This window comes from Acomys minous (assembly GCF_964271855.1).
Source record: "Acomys minous genome assembly, chromosome: 5".
Taxonomy (NCBI): Eukaryota; Metazoa; Chordata; class Mammalia; order Rodentia; family Muridae; genus Acomys; species Acomys minous.
Window position 1 is genome coordinate 3,186,347 of NC_140494.1, and position 21,379 is coordinate 3,207,725.

The following is a 21,379-nucleotide window of genomic DNA, read 5'->3' on the forward strand; positions in this document are numbered from 1 at the left end:
TCATTTTGAAAACTATTCAGTGCATGTTACAGAAAAGTCCTAGGCACTGCAGAGGTGTCAGTGTACCCACTGTTAAAAGACAAGCCTTAGGCCTCCTGCGTGTTAGGTGAACGTTGTGCTTCTAGACCTCATACCCAGCATTCTCTTTTCACTTTTAAAAAACTCTGAGATAGGTTCTCACTAAGTTCCCCAGGCTTGCCTTCAGCTCACTCTGTATCCCAGGCAGTCACTGAACTTGTGGTCCTTCCATCTCAAGTTTCTAAGTGGTGTGGCTACAGACTTGAGTCACAGACTGCTTGATTCTTCTATTACCTTATGATCTCAACTTATTGAATATTTGGAATCCTTTAGGAAGGGGGAGGGACATGACAATATAGTGTGTGAGTGTGTGTGTGTGTGTGTGTGTGTGTGTGTGTGTGTGTGTGTGTGTGCAATAGAAACACAGACAGGAAGCACTGTTGGGCGTCACCCTAGGGGCCACTCGTGATACAGTCTAGCTAAGAATTTGCCCAGTTTTTTGCTCACATCCTGAAACTTTCAGAAGTGCGAATTTTAAAGGCAATGAACTAATTAATTATGCAAAGAAAAATTCAAGACAGCTTAGTGTTCATGCTATGGGATCGACATGGCTGGGTCCTTCTAGACATATTTACAGTGAGAACTGGAAGCCAAGGGCAGAGGAGAAGGATGTGAGGAGCAGGCAGTCCGGGCAGAAAGGCAGCAAGTTCTTGGCTGTGGAATAGTGAGCTATGGCCGTTAAGGTGATTTGTATCAGTAAAAAGAAGTCCTAGAGTTTGTAGAAAAACTGGGTGAACCATATATCCCCAAAATAGGCTAAACTCAGAAAGACAAGAAGTACTATACTTTCTATCATACACGGAATTTACATTTAAATTTATCTACACATGTTTACACACATCCCCCGTCCCAAGAGTTATTTATTATGTATACAATGTTGTGTCTGCTCCAGGTCTCATTACAGATGGCTGTGAGCCACCATGTGGTTGCATAGGAGCGGAATTCAGGACCTCGGGAAGAGCAGTCAGTGCTCTTAACCTCTGGGCCATCTCTCCAGCCTGTTTCAGGCATATGAAAGGCCCATAATAAGGGAGAAAAGGGGTTAAATGGTGGGGAGTGACAGCAGTGGGCTGAGTAGTGAAATACATGCAACATGAAAGTAGAAAGGGCTATTTGTGGAGACGAAGGACACTAATGATGGGATGAGAGGAGCACAGAAGGGCAATAAAGGGATTTAATGAGAATAAACTATAGTGACACATGTATGAAAATATCACAGTGAAACCATTACTTTGTAGGCCAACTAAAAAAGTTACTTTTTAGAAAAGAAAACTAGGTGTGGTGGTATGTACCTATAAAGCCAGCACTTGTATTTGTTGAGCCAGGGTCTCAACATTACTGTCTACATGGTGAGCCCGAAGCCACCCTGGGCTGCACGAGACCCTGTCTCAAAACAAAAAACTGTGAACAGAACCCAAAGATACCTCGCAATTTGCACCGGGACAGTATGAAAGATGCCTTCAGGGTATTTCAGAAGTTGGCTAACTCTACATATTATGGATGGACTCAGGCATAAAATCGTAAACTCATTTTGACTTTCTCTTGACATCACTGCAGAGCCACAAGGTCCAGGGCTGCCTCAAGAAATGCTTTTCTGAGGTCATCCACCCAGAATCTGAGGCCAACACTGTTAATACCTAAAGGGTCTGGATCTGGTGGCTGAACTTGGCATTGTCCACATGATGCTGGTTTTGCAGGCTTACAGGATGCATGGACGGTGTAGTCATGGAGTATCCCACCACGATTTCAAAGGAAGGACTCAGAGGACGGGCGCTGCTTATCAGGTTAGGGTCCTCTGCAGAGCCTCTGAGAGGTGATACAGGAAGCTGCAAATGTGAACCTTAAGCTGCACTGGAGACCTGGAATGCTGGAGCTGCTAGAAATATGGAATATGTGCTAAGGAAAGCCTCAGCGACGGGAACCAGCCCCAAAGGGAAGCACATAGGCGACAGAAGGCTGTGTGCCCGAGTCCTACTGTGTATCCCAGACAGATGCGGAGTTACACGATTCTGAATGTACAACAGAAATCTTCTCTGTGTGCGTAGGCCTCTTTACGCGATTCAGAGTCATGCAGCTGCCTCCATATGAGAAGCGTGCACATGTCACCCCACCTCCAGTGGAGTCTGTGTGACAAGCACTACACAGGCCTGAGACGAAGACCCCCTTTTTAGGCTAAGGCCCCCCAAAAGGGGAGGGTCTCCTGGACTGGGGTCAATATTCCTGCCAGCAGAAACTGCAGTTTCAAAACTCTCATTGCTGGGAGTTATTTTCTATTTCTCTCTAAATTCTAACTGCATATTACTCCCAAGGTGAGACTCCTCAAGCATAGCAATGGTTGCTATGAGTCCCTGGCCCAGGACTGCAGCCGGGGACTGTCCGTGGCCAAAGGAGTTCTGCTTCGCTTCAACTTATTAAAAGAGACATGACTAGAGATTAATCATTAGTTAATAGGTTACACTATGGCCTACAAAGACATGGAGTATTTCAAAAGACTCCAGGTAGAAAGCACAAGTTTCGTTAGGGGAGGACATTGGCCCTGGACAAAGAAAGCACATCCATATTGATACTAAGCCAGTAACTTAGGAGTGATGTCGTCTTTCTGTTATGTGTCCTGTACTTTGTATTGTTTCATTCAAAGTTGTAATTCAAAGTATGGCAACAGAATAACTTTGCAATCTGTACCTGAACAGTGTATGCTTGATTGCTCACTGACTTCCTTGAAACTGTTCTGTGGGAATATGTAACCGCTAGCCCCCTGCTTTTGAAATGTATGTTTAAAAACTTAGACTGCTTGGTTGCAAAATAGACTCAGATGTGAAAACTCATCCGTGTGTCACCTCGCCTGTCTCTGTTCACTGACGCTCCAAGAACTCCGGACACCAAGGACCCATGCCCGACTGAGCTAGTGGTCCGTGGCATGCAAAGAGATCAAAGCTGGGAATTATACCTTTGAATCCTTCCCTATTCATCCCGCATAACAGCAATATTTGTTTTGTGCCTTTGAATGTTGGAAGATGGGACTTGTTTTAATATGAGCTCATAGCTAAGTTTGTTTTGGGTTTCAGAAGAAACTTGGAATTTAAATGTTTGAGGTGGCTGGAGAAATAGCTCAGCTGTTACCAGTGAAAACTGCTCTTGTAGTGGATCTACTCTTGATTCTTAGAATCTATGTCCAGATGTTTATAATGGCCTATAACACCTGTATTCATGTGTTCCTACCCTCTCTCAAACACACACACGTGAACATAATTAAAAAATAATAAATCTTGAACTTGCCCTTTGGAGCATACTTTGGAATTGTCATAATTTGGGGCCTCTTGGGAGTAGACTGAACACACTTAGCATTACCAGGTGACCATGAGTCTTTGGAGGCCAAGGTTAAAATGTTATGGGAATACAGAATTTTCTCTACAGGTTCACATTTGGGGTGCATGTTCCCTAGAAAGGGCTACTACTTTGGGAGAGTCAGGAAACGCTATAGGTGGGGCCTAAGGTCGGAGGTAAGCATTTAAGAGTATATTACTCCTGGCTTCTTCTTGCCTTGTTCTCTGCTTCTTGTCTGATATTAGGTGAAGAATTTCTTATGTCAAATGTTCCTACTACCATGATATCCTTCACAAGTTCCTATGAACTAATCCCCCTGAAACCATGCACCAGAAGAAATCTTCCCCCCACCCCCTCTCTCTCTTTTGGCCAGGCATCTTGATCACAGCAACAGAAAATTAACACAATATCACGTTATTTGCATTTCAACATTGTATTTTGTGGAGACTCTGTTATGTAAATGTTGCCATAAGATTGGGGGGTGTGATATCTCCACAATAACGTCTTTGTACTTTGTCTTGAGATGGTGACATGTAGGACTTGGAATTCACAGCACAAGTGCAGTATACTTTCCTAAGTCTCCTTATGTAACTCAGACCCACACAGCTGTTTCTAAATGGCTAATATTATGTGGAGTTTCACTTCTGCCTATTACTCTGTAACTTTGGGCTGTTTTTTCCTTTAAACTTTTCTTCTTATTTTTATTTTATGTGTATTTATGTTTTGCCTACATGTATGTGAGAACAAGCTGTTGGATTCCCTGGAGCTGGAATTACAGTTGTGAGACATCGTGTAGGTGCTGGGAATTGAACCTGGGTCCCCTGCATGAGCACCCAGTACTCTTACCAGCCAGCCATCTCTCCAGCCCCTATGTCTTAATTAGGGTTTCTCTTGCTGTGAAGAGACACCATGACCACAGCAACTGTTATAAAGGAAAACACTGAACGGGCACTGGCTTATAGTTTCAGAGGACTATTACTGTCACGGCGAGAAGCATGGCGGGCAGCACGCGAGGCAGGCCTGGTGCTGGAGAAGGAGCTGAGACACACTTGCCAGACTCAAGCTTCCGAGACCTCAAAGAGTCTGCCCCTAGGCACACACTCCCTCAGTCAAACCACACCTACCTCAGCAAGGCCTCACCTCCTACTTGTGCCGCTCCCTATGGGCCTATGGGGCCCGTTTTACTCAAACCACCACACCTTATTTTCTAGTTGTTGTTTTTTTGCTTTTGTTTTTGATGTGGAACCCTAAATATATTAAAGATAAAGTATACGTCCATTAACAGTATCTTAGGTGCTGTCCAAATGTGGCTGCTTTGTTGCGAACGTAGTGGAATGTAACTTGGATATGAAATTGTGGTTTACAGTGCTTTCTGCTGGTGGCCATTAACGGCAGAATGTCTTAGGCATTTGTTGTTACTAAAAGTTTTACTTAAATATCACAGCCTCCAAGTTTGACAATAATTTCTCTGAGAAGTCAAATTTTTTCCTTAGCTCATTTTATAGAGTTGGTTTTAGTTGCAAGCTGTGATTAATATATTGAATACACAAGCCACTCCAAATTCTTGTACAGGATGCTTTGCTTATTTGAATCTCCAAATACCATAAATTTGTTTCTTCTTTTGCAAACATATTGCATTACTGCTTCTTGACTCTGAACCTTCAGTTTTATTTTATAGGAAGAGGAAGAATGTTGACCCACATAGAAGGAATGTGCTTTTACGCCTTTACCTTAGGTGAGTTTTAAACATCTTGTTAAAGTTGCTCGTAAAGACAAGGCTGTTTATATAATGGTTCCAGCCTGTTATGTAGGTCTTCCCAACCTAGGTTAGGGAGGGTGGGGGTGGAGAAGCAGCCCAAGTCCCACCTTTTGCAGTGAACAGCTGATTCTGTTTTCTCTTCTTAGCCAATGGTGATCAGATATTTCAGAAGGAAACTGGGTGAGTCATCTTCTGCAGATAAGCTGAAATATTAATAGTTCTGTCTCCACCAGGCTCTCCTGCAGGCGGATAGCAAGACTCCCACAGAGCCCTGCTGGAGAGAAGCGTCTCCTTGCAAGTCAGGCTGTAAAGCGGCTTGAATTTGAGGGATTCTGAAACCGATTACGTTAAATAGTACACTTGTCTTTGCATTTTAATAGATTATTTTCCTTTCCAGTTCTTGGGCTTGCGTGAGTTTTTAGGGCAGATGGACTTAAAACCTGCCTGACCGTGGACCCCTCACCGGAACCCTGCAGTGGTGAGTACCTACGGGCCCAGAGGCTGCCGGCGCTTTTCCCATGTTGCCGACGCTCCCGGGTGTCTAGAAGCCATTCCTGAAGGATCGCGTGTACTGTGTGTGGGGTGCAGGATTTGGGGGTCTAGCAGTAGATACAGACTGGCATCTTGGGGAAGCTCCGGACAGGGGAAGAGCTAGGTCTGCTTGTGCCGCCAGGGGGCGCCATACTCGTTCTCCTGCAGTCACTCTGAGTCTCGGCTCAGCGCACAGGTCCGCTACAGTCGAGGTCAAGAGGAACCGGTTCCAAAGCCACAAGCCAAAACAGGAGACTGCCCGCGCGCAGCAGGTCCCCTGGGAGTGTGCGAAGGAAACCAGAAAAGAACTTCCGCAACCGTTGAGCGTGGGGCGGGGGTTTCCGGTCTGTGGGCTTTTTTTTTTCTTATGAGCATACCTGGAGGCGGGACTTCCGCAGTTACCGGAAGTGCGGGCGCGCCAGTTCGTGTCGCCGGGTCGTGTCAAGTGCGGGAACCGGCCGGTTTTCTAAGCTGCTCTGGATTTGTCCTTCGAGCGGCGTCGGGGGACCCACGAGTTGAGTGAGACCTGGGCTGGCTCCAGGCGGAGGCGAGTGCTGCTGCTGTGACAGGTGACGCCATCTTCCCAGCTGTCTGGGTTGGCGTCCTTCCCGAGTGCCCCGGGGGGAGGTGAGGCGTCCGGGTAGCGGTGGGGACGAGCCAGGTCAAGGCTTCGGGTGGACGAAGGATGGTGTCCTAACCCTGCGCGCTTCCTTTGGCTTCCCTGTGTCCCCAAGTGGCGTCTGCCTGGCTGCGTGTGGCCTTGGGGGGGGGGAGCCTAGGGTTGCGAAGATGGTGGCCTCAACCCCGCAGAGACGGGGTCTGGCCTCTGGGGAAGGAGGAAGGGCCGGGGTCGGAGAGTGAGGGGTGAGCGGATGCTGAAGTGATGATAAACCCTGGCCACGCCTTTGTTCCCCTTTCTGAAGACTTCTCCTTTTCGTTCTCCCCTGTACACTTCCACCTCCGAAGACAGGCATTATTAGTATTAAGGCATCTCAACAGGCCAGTTTTACCAAAAAGTCGCATAAATATGCCGTTCCAATCTGAGAGCAGGCATGACCGAACGGTTGTCAGGTTCTTAGAGATTTTATCATCTAAATTGAACTCTTAGATGTTCCTTGTGCTTGGAGACTAGGTCCGTTAGCTCTACACCACCATCTTGCCCGAAAGTAGATTGCTGGGCAGTTTCTTTGAAGTTCGGATGGATTTTCCCTACATTGATTATTTTGGCTCACGAGGTATGCCATTAAAGCATTACTAAATAAACTGTTTACCTCTAAGCAATACAGCTTCAGATAATATGCCTTCAGGGGACTCTTCTTTTTTCTAAGAAATAATCAATTACGCAATCTTCCTTGCTGTTTTGGTTACTTTGCTGATAAAATTCGAGTATTTGTAAATCCCCTTTAACATCTAGTCCCCATACTTGAGCAAAGTATATAAATATGATCTGACCAAAGTGGATAGAGGCCTTCTATTAGTGTTGTCTCTAGGAGACAGTAGGGCAGTGGCCAGTGGCTGCATGTAATAACAGTGTGACCTTGGTGTTTATGCCAGCTACATTTTGCTGTTGGGAAGTTGTATATATCAAGCCTTCTTGCAAAAAAATCTCTGGACAGAAGACCTTCTGGTTCTCTTACCCAGTGTGGGTACTTCTTTTTGTATATGGGCATGTTGGTCTATTAACTTACTTTGCCCTTGACTTGAGCTAAAATCCTTGGGGATGTGTATTTCCCCCAGCAGTGGTACTAAGAGTTTTGTTAGCTGTCCTGTCCTAATTTCTCTAAGGAAAAATATTTTTATTTCTATTAAGTTTTATTCTATATTTGAATTTCTTTTTTTTCCGGTATTAAGATTAAAATATCTTGGTGTTCGCTTATTTAATCAGTGAAGCCTGTCAGCTCAGTGTCACCCTTAGAACTGAGAAGTGTGCATCCTGTGTCTTCATATTACCAGGGACAGAATGGTTAGGCAACTAACTGCTGCTCACATTTCCCAGGTTGCTTGTAGAGACCGTTCTCCCCCCTGATACTGGTTAGATGCTGCACTGGCATCTCTCGAAGTTAATGTAAAAGTACCATTACAACAAACTGCTTAAAGTAGTAATAGCACTAGTAACTTTATTGAACTCCTGGGTAGCCAGTGACATTTTATAGCTTATACTACCACCTGCAAATCATATAACAATTCATTTTCAAATAATTAATATTAAAAAAACCCCAGGCGTTTATTTTGAAATCAATCAGGTTTTTTGTTTTTTGGTTTCTTTTCCTGTTTTTAAGACAGGGTTTCTTTGTATAGCCTTGGTTGTCCTGGAACTCACTTTGTAAACCAGGCTGGCCTCGAACTCTTTGAGTGCTGGGATTAAATGTGTGCACCACCACTGCCTGGCTGTATTTTCTTTCTTTCTTTCTTTCTTTTCTTTTCTTTTTGAAAGAAAAATAAAAATTTTCTTGCAAGGTATGAAGTGGAGAGTAATGCTTTATATTATTTCAAGAGCATAAATTAAGAGTTTCTTGTATTGCATTTAAAAACTACTTCAGCAGGCTTACTTTTTGGTTACATGTATTTAATAGAAATCTGATAATGTAAGTAATAACAACTTAATATTGAACATATGTACTAAAAAGAGCCTTTGTGTAAAGAGAAAGCTAGGTGTTCATTGATGCTGTATAATGTTATACCATTTGCCCAGGTGGTGAGTTCAGTACACTAACAGTGTGTAGAGACTTTATCTGTTTATTAAATATGCTGTACTAAAGCTGGAGACATATATGCTTGCTTAGAAGTAGCAGAGAAGAGGATAGGCCTGTGACAGCTTTTAATAAGGACAAATGAGTTTGACATCAATAAGCAGTTAATAGTTCAGGAGAAAACTATATTTTTGGTTTCTATTTAATGTGCTGATCTGTCCTATTGAATTAGGTAGATATGTTTTGAAGGAAAATAATTATCTATTGATGCTATCTATTTCTTTCTTTTTAAAAATGTATACAAGTGAAAAGTAGCTTTTAAAAATTAAAAAAAAATTTTTTTTTGGTGTGTGGTGCTGGTGATGAAACCCACGGCTTCAGCCATGCTTAGCAATCAGTTTCCTTCCACTGAACAATACGCCCCCCCCCCCCCCCCCCCAAGACCTGTTTTCTTTTGAAACAGAGTTCCTCTCTATATAGCCCTGACTGTCCTGGGACTCTCTGTGTAGACCGCACTGGCCTTGAACTCAGCGATCCATCTGCTTCTACCCACTGCTTTTTACCCAGTGCTGGGGTTAAAGGCATGTGCCACTGTGGCTTCCTAGACCTGTCTTATATTCAGAGTGAAACAGCTTTCTTTTTCTTTTCAGTTGTCTGAGTAACACCATGTATTTTATAAAATACTGTCAGACTACTAGTTGAATTTGAAGATGCTACCTCACAGTGATTTTGTGTGAGGATCAGGGCCTCTATTTGTTGCTCTCACAGAGATCTCGTGTGAGGATCAGGGCCTCTGGATTTATTAATCTCACAGGCAGCCCTCTATAGTAGCTTTCTAACCTCAGATCTTCCCATCATTGACTTTCTCCCATTTACGCTCCGTTCTTTGTGTTTTCACTTGTCCAGTTTGGGTTCTGTGTGTACTATTTCAGTATTTCTTTTACAACTGCATGCAGCCTCAATGTCCTTCTTGCTAGCATAGCAAACCCCAAACCTCTGAATTTTTTTTTTTTTAGTAAATCAAACATTTACTTAATTATATTTGCATGAGTGCATGCCATGTGAGTGCAATGGCCACAGAAGCCAGAAAAGAAGATCAGACCCTCTAGAGCAGCTGTGCTCCACCTGTGGGTCACGACCTTCACAGCGGTTGTCTAAGACCCTTGGAAAACACCGATATTTACATGATGGTTCATAACAGTAGCAACATGACAGTTATGAAGTAGCCGTGAATATAGTTTTCTGGTTGGCGTCACCACAGCCCGGGGAACTGTATTAAAGAGTCGCAGCGTTAGGAATGTTGAGAACCACTGCTCTAGAGCTGGAGTTGCAGGCGCTGGTGACGTGCACAAGTTCATTTCCTGCAGTGAACTTGGGTCCTCTGGAAGAGGAGCATGGGATTTTAATCTCTGAGCCATCTTTTTATATTTTTGAGAGGGTTTTGGGTAGCCCAGGATGGCCTTGAACTCTCTGTTCAGCCAAGGCTGGCTTTGAACTTTGGTCCTCCTGCCCCTACATGTCTAATTACTTTTTTGTTAACAGCAGTATATGATTTGGAATGAAGATGGTGCTTGTAGCCTTCATATACTTTTTTGAGGTTGTGTGAATGGAAGGAAATTATAACAGGACCTGCATTAGTTATTTTTCTCATCACTGAGGCCAGATTTTAGCAACGTAAGCAGGGACGGGATTACTGTGGTTCACAGTTGAGAGGGACGCAGCCCGTCAAGCCACACTGTCAGGAGTTGGGGGCAGAGAGCGAGCTGCTGCTCTGCCAGCTTTTTCCTTTCCTTTCCTTCAGCCCTGACCCCAGCCCTGATGTTGCCCTGTACAGAGCTAAGATGTGTGTGCTCCTCTCCACTCTGGAACATTCTGGAAAAGTTCTCTCAGATATACTCAAATGCCTGCTTCATTAATGACCTCTGTGTTTCTTAATTCAGTTAAGTCAACAGGCACAGGACTAGTACAGATTGCTGAGGAAATAGGTGGAGGACATAGAGGCAGAAGGAAAGATGAGAAGGTGTTACACAGAAAAGCTGACAGCAGTGCAGCGTGAGAGGGGTGGTGTTCCCGGGGTAGGAGCTACAGAATCACAGCCGGATCTGAAGCTGCGGCTGTACAGACATGTCGGGTGGGTCCCGTGCTGGTTTTGGCCTTTGCGTTGCCATTTTGTTTAAACTGAAGACCAGCTTTACTAAGTCCAGTCTACTTTCCCGGCTGTTAGTCTTACATCATCAGTGGCTGTTACAGGAAAAGATCGTCATCTGGAAAAAAAGCACCTGACAGGTTCCTGGGTTCCCGCAGTGACTCATTCGCTCCAGACAGCTAGGACCGTTGCCTGGGACGCCTGGAGTGAAAGCTGACTGCATGGCTCAGATCAGAACGTGTGAGGCAGCGATTGGGAATAAGCTGTGCGCGGCGGTGTAGCAGGGCTGCATGCAGAGTGCTGAAATGAGCGACTTTGTGTACGCCCTAATTGCAGTGGATGAAGAGTAAGGCTCTTAGATCTACAAGTGTTCTCTTGCCAATTCTGACAGGATTTAAAGCAACTGCAGCAGCAGTTAAGCTGAGTTAGCTAGTTTACTTGAAAAATTAGTGAATAACTTTTTTTTGTTTGTTTGTTTTTCGAGACAGGCTTTCTCTGTGTAGCCTTGGCTGTCCTGGACTCCCTTTGTAGACCAGGCTGGCCTCGAACTCACAGCGATCCACCTGCCTCTGCCTCCCAAGTGCTGGGATTAAAGGCGTGCGCCACCACGCCTGGCATAGTGAAGAACTTTAGTTGGATATTTGACTAAATGGTGAAAACTGCTTTTTCATTCCTGGCTACTCTCCTGTGAGTTGTTTCTAAACCTTCACAAATAGGAATTGTAGGTGAAAAATTCTAAATCCAGGATCTTAAGAAAGCAAAGATTACTGATGCCTAGTTCTAGTAGACAGAGACTAGATATTGTCATTAGTTTACTAAATCCAGGGTGTCAGCTGCCTGTGTGTTTGCTGATAACATACCAACATTATAGAGGCCCCTTGAGTGATAAAATGATCCTACCCCCCCCCCCCCCCCATGAAGTTAGACCTCCAGAAGGAAACCACGGCTCTTGGAAAGGGGGCTGGGGAGGGGAGACTAACAAAAATAATTTACCATAGGGGACATGAAGTCCAGTTAGGAACACCAGGCAATATACATAAAACAAATGTAAGACTATAATATGGAGAAAGGCAAATAGCCGGGTTAGGTCTTTTGGGATCTGAAAAGTAACATAGGATTGACTTTTGTTTTTCCACCGTATCCTAGTTTGATCCTGTGCAAGTCTGCAACCTAGGAACAGCCAGGGGCTCAGCAAAAATCAGAACAAGAAAAAGAAAGAAACAACATGGCCCTGTCCATGACACGTGCTGGCAAGATACCTTCCTCTATAGGCTTGTGACAGGGCTGGGTGAGCAGCTGGGGTCTGCTTGTGTGCATACGCTCTTTTCCTACTTAGATGGCATCAGGAAAACCTAGCAGAGATTCAAGAAGAGGCAGGCCGTAATGATGGCTCAGCAGTTAAGAGCACATGTTGCTCTTCCAGAGGACCATGGTTTGATTTCTACCAGCCACATGGTGGCTCATAACCTCCAGTAACTCCAGTTCCAGAGGCTCTGCTGCCCTCTCTGGCCCTGTGGGCACCAGACGTGCACGTGGGACACAGACAACACCAATGAGCTATCCCTGTGTGGTGGCAGGGGACTGTAGGGAACAGTAGTGAGCACTTTGCACATCAGCCATGGTGATCTGAGTGAGGGAGAAACAGGAGGCTGAACTACTGGGCTCAGTAGTGACTAGGCATCTTCCTCATGTGATGGCACATGAATAGGGAGCCTTAATTCAGTCTCTGCCTTTCTTATTGATTAGCAGCAGTTGCACAATACTCCTGTTTGGCAAAGCAGTCTTAGAAAAGGCCTGCTATATCCCAAGACTGATAGCATCCATGTCAAGGTTTCTACTAAAAATCAGTTGGCAGCTGGGTGTGGTAGTGTACGCTTTTAGTCCCAGCACTTGGGATGCACGTGAAATTTTGTGAATTTGAGGCCACCCTGGTCAACAAAGAGTTACAGGACAGCCAGGGATGATATACAGAGAAACCCTGTCTAAACAGTTGGCATATGAAAAACCAGGAAAAACAATCAGGGCTAGCACAGATACGGCTCTGATTAGAATTATTTGACAAGGATTTTAAATTCAACATCATAAAACTTTTAAGATCCAGAAATAAAATCATGCAATTAGAGGCATCTGATTTTTGACAGGTGTTGAAAACATACATTTGTGTTGGGAAAACTATATTCATATTAGTAGATTGAAATTAGAATCCTTACCCTGTACAAAATTGACTCAAAATGAATTAGAAATCTTCATGGAAGATGGGGAATTTGAAACTGCTAGAGGAAAAAAATACTTCAAGATACAGTCATAGTCAAGAGCTTCCTGGACAAGATTCCAGTAGGAATATTAGCAAGGGTTGGCAGAAGGAGTTGCAGTCACTAAAAAAGCTGCTCCACAGCAAAAGAACAGCAGCGTGTAGAGGCGCCCTCTAGAGCGGGAGGGTGGTTTTTAGACACGTATTCGTTTAATGAGAGATTAATACTCAGAGTATAAAGAACTTTTAAAAATTGAGTACCAAAAAGCAAATAATCTAATCAGTAAGTCAGTAAATAGGAAAACCAATTGAACAAATACCTTTTTAAAAGATTTTTTTTTTACTTCATTAATCACTTTTACAATTGGTGCGAGGTGTGAGAGTATCAGATCTGGAACTGGAGTTACAGATAGTTGTGAGCGCCATGTGGGTGCTGGAAATTGAACCCATGTCCCCTGGGAAAACAACCAGTGCTCTTAACCACTGGGCCATCTTTCCAGCCCCAAACAAATACTTTTCAAATGAAGAAATACAAATGGCCAATGTTCAACATCTTTATCCATCAGTGAACTGCAAATCTAAACTAGGTTGAGATTTGTCTCACCTAATCAGAATGCCTATTGTCTGATTTTTGTTTTTGTTTTTTGTTTGTTTGTTTGTTTCTTTCTTTGTGTTTCCCTGTTTGTCCTGGAACCTACTCTAGTCAGATTGGTCTTGAACCTGGAGATTTGCCTGCCTCACAAGTGTGGGGATTAAAGGCGTGAACCACCACGGCCTGGTGCTCATAATTGGTTTTCTGTTTTTTGCTGTGATAAACATCATGACCAAATACAACTCTAGGAGAACAGGGTATATTTGATTTTATAGCTCATAGTCTGTTCCAAAGCAGGAACTGTGGGTAAGAACTTGGAGACAGGAGCTAAAGCAGAGACCATGGAGGAGTGCAGGTTACCAGCTCACTCTCCATGAGTTGCTTAGTGGCTTCCTTGTGTAACCCAGGGCCTTCCTCCTCCAGTCATCAACCCAGGCAGTGCCCCCAGGGCTTGCCAGAGGCCAGTCTGTGGAGGCTGCTTCCCAGATATGTCTGGATTTGTGTCTAGTGTATTAGCCAGCACACCTATCTTCAAGAAGAAACCAACCGACCAAATGCTGTTGAGGACGTAGAGAAAAGGGGAAGCTCTGTACTTTGTTGGTGGGGACGTGAGTCAGTGGGAGGTTCCTCACTCACAACACTCACGCCACAAGTATTGTGTGGTCCAGACAGACGGCTCGTGGGTATATAGTATAGATTTGGACTATAGAGCCACAGCGGTCTGTTTTTTGTTTTGTTTTATTTTTGTTTTTAAAATGTGTGTCGAGGAGATGAAGCTTGAAGCATCAGGCTTATACAGTTCATGATTTTACCTGCTAAGCCATCTCCCTGCCCCCAGTGTAAAATTCTAAACACAGGGAAAATGAATTTCCATGGGTGTCAGTGTTGATCTGCATTTGAAAATAATTAGTCTGTGTGGCTGGGCGTGGTGGCGCACATCTTTAATCCCAGCCGTTGGGAGGCAGAGGCAGGAGGATCTCTGTGAGTTTGAGGCCAGCCTGGTCTACAAAGTGAGTCTAGGATAGCCAGGGCTACACAGAGAAACCCTGTCTCAGAAAGATCATAAAAGCATGACAGTCAGGACTTACGAGGTAAGCTCATTAAAAATGCATGAGGAAGAAATGTCAACTTGGTAAATAGCTATAGAAGATCTGTAGCTAGCTTTATTCTCAGTGGTGAAGGCGTGGCTATTTTTACCTTGAAATAGGAAAAACAAGGCTGTACTAAAATTTCTAGGGAAAAGTATAAGGAAATAAGATTTACAAATCAAAAGGGAGGAAATGTCCTTTATCTTTTAGGTGGAACAATAATTTGCATTAAAAAACAATTAAGACATGTCAAAATAAACTATGTACAAAATATTTTTTTAATTTGTAAAGAAATTCAGCAATAATGTTAGATACAAGCTCAATACATAGTAATCTTTTGTACTTTTGTATATTAGCAGTTAACATGCAAAAACAAGGGAAGTAGTGTTTAAAATGTTAAAAGTATAAAAAAGGTATTTTAGTGAGTTGGGTTGTTCATTTAATGGTAAACTGGAAACTGATGAAAGGTCAAGTGTTTTCATAGGTTTGAAGTCCAAAATTGATAGTTAGCAAAGTTCTTTTTAAAGTTACAGTAAGAATTAATTTTTATTTTTTACTTGCACGGGTGATTTGCTTTCATGTAAGTCTATGCAGCATGTATGCCTGGTGCCGGGGGAGGCCAGAATGCGTCAGGTTCCCAGGGACTGGACGTTACACAAGGGTGTCAGCGTCTTGTGGTGTGGGAAATGAACTCAGGTCCTCTGGAAGAACACCAAGTGCTCCTAACCACCAAGTGATCTCTCTAACCCCTAAAGCAAGAATTTTTGAGATAAATATTTTGAAAATTAGGTTATATTAAGGAACTAGAATAGCTAAAACAGTTTTGAGAAAGATTTAAACAGGAATCTCCGTAACTGACTGCAACACTTGAGTTCTGTACTGTTTAGTGAGCACTAACCTTAGTAAGGAATCCTTCCTTGTGTGCTGATGATTTCAATTTGCTGTATCAGAAATGAAGTACTTCTCTTTCCTGCTGTTGTTTAGCTTATTGCAGGAGTGACCAGGACACTACCTTCTAGAAGTAATGCCCACAGAAAGCGGAAGTTGTTCAACTGCTCGCCAAGCAAAACAAAAGCGCAAATCTCATAGCCTTTCTATACGAAGAACTAACAGCTCAGAACAAGAGAGGACTGGACTGCCGAGAGAAATGTTAGAAGGACAAGTAAGTCAGCACGGCCCATTTTACAGATAGTTGTTTTGCTTGTAGTGTAATTGAAGTAGCTAATGCATGTAGGTTTCTAGTGCAGAAGAAAGGCATACCTTTAAAAGAGCACAGTGAATTCAGTAGTGCACTCAGAGACAGAATTAGATCGTTTTGGATGTTTACCACCACCACCACCACCACCACCACCACCACCACCACCACCATCACCATCATCATCATCATCATCATCATCATCATCTCCCTGTGTAGTTCTTGTTATTCAGACCAGGCCGGCCTTGAACTCACAGAGATTCTGTTGTCCCTGCCTCCCAAGTGCTGGGATTAGTGAATGGTGTGTGCTACCATGCCTGGCTAAGCTTAATATAGTCATAATAATAACAGTAAAAAGATGCAGATATGAAAATATGGACTCATTTTATTCTTTGCACAGGATACTTGTCTAGAAGAGGTTTAGCTCTAGACTTCTAATGTTTTAAGAAAAGGGGAGAATTAAAATTTTGATGTTATTTCTGCTCTCTGAGGTGACTTAACTTGCCTTTCTTTTTGTCTTGGTTATAGTGAATAGAATACACAGTCCTTTGATGAATGTGCTATACTTAATGGCTGATAGAGTTGTTTTGTTCCTACTTTTCTAGTGTCTTTGTAGATGTCAAAATGGTAGGATTTTGACAGGTATTACTGTGGGGTCTAGATACTGAAGCATGCCTTAGTCAAATAACTATATACAGCAATGCCTGTATAAGTATGCACTTATACTTTTATAACCATTTTTTACAATTAGACTGCATTAGTCATAATGGTGTAGGATTAAAAAGGCTTGAATCTGAGAAATTTATAACTGCGGAAGCAGCTTTCTGCATGGGGCTTCTGGTATATCAATTCTATAGGGCAGTAGTGCTTACCTGAAAACCCAGGAGGATTATGGCCTGCCACAGGGTAGCTGCTCAGCTGATACAGTGTAGATGCTGTGACAGTGTTGTCACGTGTGTAGGAAGTGATGGGAGTTGGCCACCTGCTCCAGTGAAGGCTGTGTTATGTTTTACAGTTTTGTTCTGTTCTTGTTTTTGGCCACAGTATGTATTTTTCCTTCCTGTTGTTTTGAGAGAGGGTCTTGCTATTATAGACCAGTCTGACCGTGGACTTGGAATCCTCTGCCACAGTTCCTCACGTCCTGTCCTGGCATGCTGTGTCTTCTCTAGCTTTTGGCTGTTCTGAGCTACAGTTGCTTGATGCTGTAGGGGTAGAACTTTGAATATAGAAGGTCAACCCTATCCTTGTCTACTTTCTATAAAAAGTTACATTTTTAAACTAGTGATGGATACAAAAAACATGAAAATCTTTGACAGCATTTACTTTGCTAGGTTGTTGTAACAAAGTGCTATTAACTAGGTGGTTTAGATAATATAATTTTTTTTTTCATAGTTCTGGTGGGTGAAATCCAAGATGAAGGTGTGGAAGGCCTCCCGGGCTTTATTTGTAGCTGCGACTCCACCTTTTTGCATCCTCGTGGTCTTTTCTCTTTGTATGTTTTCCTTAACTCTTGTAATGCCACCAGTCATAATTAATTAGGATCACCATTATGACTGCATTTTCCTGCTCACTTCAGGGGTATTCAGGTTTGGGGCATGGTTCATCCATTTGAGAGAGTAAGACTACAGCTGTGTGGTAGGATTTCTTTGATGGTGGAAGTGTTATTCCCTTTAATAAAGGTGCCCCAAGATAGACATAACATGTAGGCAGTTAAACATGGGTGGTGTGACTTAGGATTTAAAAATGTATATTAAAAAAAACAAACCAAAAACCAAATTACATTGAAATTTAAGGAGTCATATATGGCTGGTAGCTACTAATTGGATAGTGTAGACAAATAATCTAAAATAGTTCTTAATAATCTAAAATGGTTCTTAAAAGTTTTTTGACTTACATTTCTAGCACTGAAAATTCTACTTTGTTTGCTGTCATATTCTAGAGTTACTTCCTACAATAGGTAAATATATTCTCAGTGTTGTCTTGCATTGTGATGTAGTATATGGTGATCATTGTATCTCACAGTAGCTGTTAGGAGGTAATTCACAATTCTTTCACCTGAGCAACCTCGGCGTGTGCGCTGCTCTAATGCTCTCTGCGTTTCCCATGTTGGCTACATAGCGCTTATAGTTTACTGAGTGTAGTTAATTGGAGAACCCAACCAGCATGGTCTGTGAGTGGCCGGTGGGGCCTTCCCATCACAGTGGGGAAGAGAGCGGTGTGTGCCGATGTGCAGCTGGCATGGTGGGTGTACGTGGGCTGCTCTGGAGAACAGAGACGTGCGGCTACTAGGAACAGTCTCAAAAGAAGGTGGAGACTAATCTCCATGGTACTGTGTTAGCCCGTGCTCCATATCTTCAGTTGTGTGAAGTTTTTTAGAGGGATGTTAAGATTACTATTTCTATCAGATTCATTGCTTAAGCCAGCATGTTTGTATTTTAAGTGGCTTACAAAATTTATGATACACGATTATTGAAAAACAAATTGCGGAAATGTTTATTGTTTTCTAAAATTTATACTCCTAAGAAGTTGACCTGAGGTGGAATTTAATAAATATTGTGTGTATGAATATTTTTAAAATTTTCAGCTTACTGTTTCTCAACAGTTGGTGCTATATATAAATTTGAAAAATGACTTGAAGTTTATATTGATGTTACTTAAATATTGGAATATTAATATAGAAGTACTTTGAGATTTTTATTTTTGAAAAAATAGTTTGTGTGCTGGGGCAAAGACAGGCACACTCACTGATTATTATGTAGAGAGTTCCCTTGTGGCGGTTAGAGTAGACTAGACGAGCGTATCAAATAGTCTTCTGCTTATTGAGTGTTCGTGAACTTCCGTGGTGCCTTGTTCATGTTCCTTGTTTAACGTGGAGCTGTGCTGGAGCTGCTGCTGCTTCCTGCTGTCCTCACGGTAGAGAGGCTGAGGTGGGAGGGGAGATGTGAGAGGCCTGAAGAGTGTGGCTCAGGCGGGAGCCTGCTCTATGTGCGGCCTAGACGCCTAGACATTTGCTCTTGTGGGCAACATCTTCTTTCTCCTCCTCTCCTCATCATGGTGTTAGTTGCAGTTATAGGAAGTCTCTAGTTTGTTGTGGTTGCAGCACAGTGGGTCTAATTAGGTGATGAGGTACACCTCTCTATTAGTGTATAGTCCATTGAAATAGCTTTTTTTCCTTTTTCCTTGTCTTTTTTAAATAGCGTGTGGCAGAGTCTAAAGGCTATCTGTACCATAGCTTCACTTTTGGGGCTGGCCTTGCTTCTCTACAAACTCAGGAATTTTTGAATAAAGTAAACTCATGTTCCCTCCATATCAATGCAAAACAGAGCTTTTCCTCCAGCAGGAAAGTCTGCTCTGAGTCTAATACATGTGACCAAGGCCCAAGAACACAGCTTATGTTCACCTGAGTAACACACTCTGTCGTGAAGAGACTGCAGGCGTTTTGCTGTCACATAGCAGAAGGATGTCATGCAGCAGGACACTGACCACATAGATTGCTAGGACGACTGGTAGGCAGGCTGCAGCAGGACACTGACCACATAGATTGCTAGGATGTCTGGTAGGCAGGCTGCAGCAGGGCACTGACCACATAGATTGCTAGGACGTCTGGTAGGCAGGCTGCAGCAGGACACTGACCACATAGATTGCTAGGACGTCGGGTAGGCAGGCTGCAGCAGGACACTGACCACATAGATTGCTAGGACGTCGGGTAGGCAGGCTGCAGCAGGACACTGACCACATAGATTGCTAGGACGTCTGGTAGGCAGGCTGCAGCAGGGCACTGACCACATAGATTGCTGAGGACGTCTGGTAGGCAGGCTGCAGCAGGGCACTGACCACATAGATTGCTAGGACGTCTGGTAGGCAGGCTGCAGCAGGGCACTGACCACATAGATTGCTAGGACGTCGGGTAGGCAGGCTGCAGCAGGGCACTGACCACATAGAGTGCTGGGACGTCTGGTAGGCAGGCTGCAGCAGGGCACTGACCACATAGAGTGCTGGGACATCGGGTAGGCAGGCTGCAGCAGGACACTGACCACATAGATTGCTAGGACGTCTGGTAGGCAGGCTGCAGCAGGACACTGACCACATAGATTGCTAGGACGTCGGGTAGGCAGGCTGCAGCAGGGCACTGACCACATAGAGTGCTGGGACGTCTGGTAGGCAGGCTGCAGCAGGGCACTGACCACATAGAGTGCTAGGATGTCTGGTAGGCAGGCTGCAGCAGGGCACTGACCACATAGAGTGCTAGGACGTTGGGTAGGCAGGCTGCAGCAGGACACTGACCACATAGATTGCTAGGACGTCTGGTAGGCAGGCTGCAGCAGGACACTGACCACATAGATTGCTAGGACGTCGGGTAGGCAGGCTGCAGCAGGGCACTGACCACATAGAGTGCTAGGACGTCGGGTAGGCAGGCTGCAGCAGGGCACTGACCACATAGATTGCTAGGACGTCTGGTAGGCAGGCTGCAGCAGGGCACTGACCACATAGATTGCTAGGATGTCTGGTAGGCAGGCTGCAGCAGGGCACTGACCACATAGATTGCTGAGGAAGTTGGGTAGGCAGGCTGCAGCAGGACACTGACCACATAGATTGCTGAGGACGTCGGGTAGGCAGGCTGCAGCAGGGCACTGACCACATAGATTGCTGAGGACGTCGGGTAGGCAGGCTGCAGCAGGGCACTGACCACATAGAGTGCTGGGACATCTGGTAGGCAGGCTGCAGCAGGGCACTGACCACATAGAGTGCTAGGATGTCTGGTAGGCAGGCTGCAGCAGGACACTGACCACATAGAGTGCTGGGACATCTGGTAGGCAGGCTGCAGCAGGGCACTGACCACATAGATTGCTAGGACGTCTGGTAGGCAGGCTGCAGCAGGGCACTGACCACATAGATTGCTAGGACGTCTGGTAGGCAGGCTGCAGCAGGGCACTGACCACATAGATTGCTAGGATGTCGGGTAGGCAGGCTGCAGCAGGGCACTGACCACATAGATTGCTGAGGACGTCGGGTAGGCAGGCTGCAGCAGGACACTGACCACATAGAGTGCTGGGACATCTGGTAGGCAGGCTGCAGCAGGGCACTGACCACATAGAGTGCTAGGATGTCTGGTAGGCAGGCTGCAGCAGGACACTGACCACATAGAGTGCTGGGACATCTGGTAGGCAGGCTGCAGCAGGGCACTGACCACATAGAGTGCTGGGACATCTGGTAGGCAGGCTGCAGCAGGGCACTGACCACATAGATTGCTAGGACGTCTGGTAGGCAGGCTGCAGCAGGGCACTGACCACATAGATTGCTAGGACGTCTGGTAGGCAGGCTGCAGCAGGGCACTGACCACATAGATTGCTAGGACGTCTGGTAGACAGGCTGCAGCAGGGCACTGACCACATAGAGTGCTGGGACGTCTGGTAGGCAGGCTGCAGCAGGGCACTGACCACATAGAGTGCTGGGACGTCTGGTAGGCAGGCTGCAGCAGGGCACTGACCACATAGAGTGCTAGGACGTCTGGTAGGCAGGCTGCAGCAGGGCACTGACCACATAGATTGCTAGGACGTCTGGTAGGCAGGCTGCAGCAGGGCACTGACCACATAGATTGCTGAGGACGTCTGGTAGGCAGGCTGCAGCAGGGCACTGACCACATAGATTGCTGAGGACGTCGGGTAGGCAGGCTGCAGCAGGGCACTGACCACATAGATTGCTGAGGACGTCTGATAGGCAGGCT

The 21,379-nt window shown here is 44.7% G+C and overlaps 1 protein-coding gene across 5 annotated transcripts in view; it reads left to right on the top strand.

Moving 5' to 3' along the window:
- The first annotated feature begins 4,493 nt into the window (after positions 1-4,493).
- WDR37 (WD repeat domain 37) overlaps positions 4,494-21,379 on the top strand; it is a 64,954-nt gene continuing 48,068 nt past the window's right edge. Inside the window, exons 1-2 of one of the 5 annotated variants that reach the window (XM_084783504.1) lie at positions 4,494-5,639; positions 15,444-15,621. In XM_084783504.1, coding sequence (XP_084639630.1) covers positions 15,484-15,621 — 138 coding nt within the window. In that variant the 5' untranslated portion in view covers positions 4,494-5,639; positions 15,444-15,483. The other 4 variants (XM_084783505.1, XM_084783503.1, XM_084783506.1 and 1 more) reach the window with 4 other exon arrangements.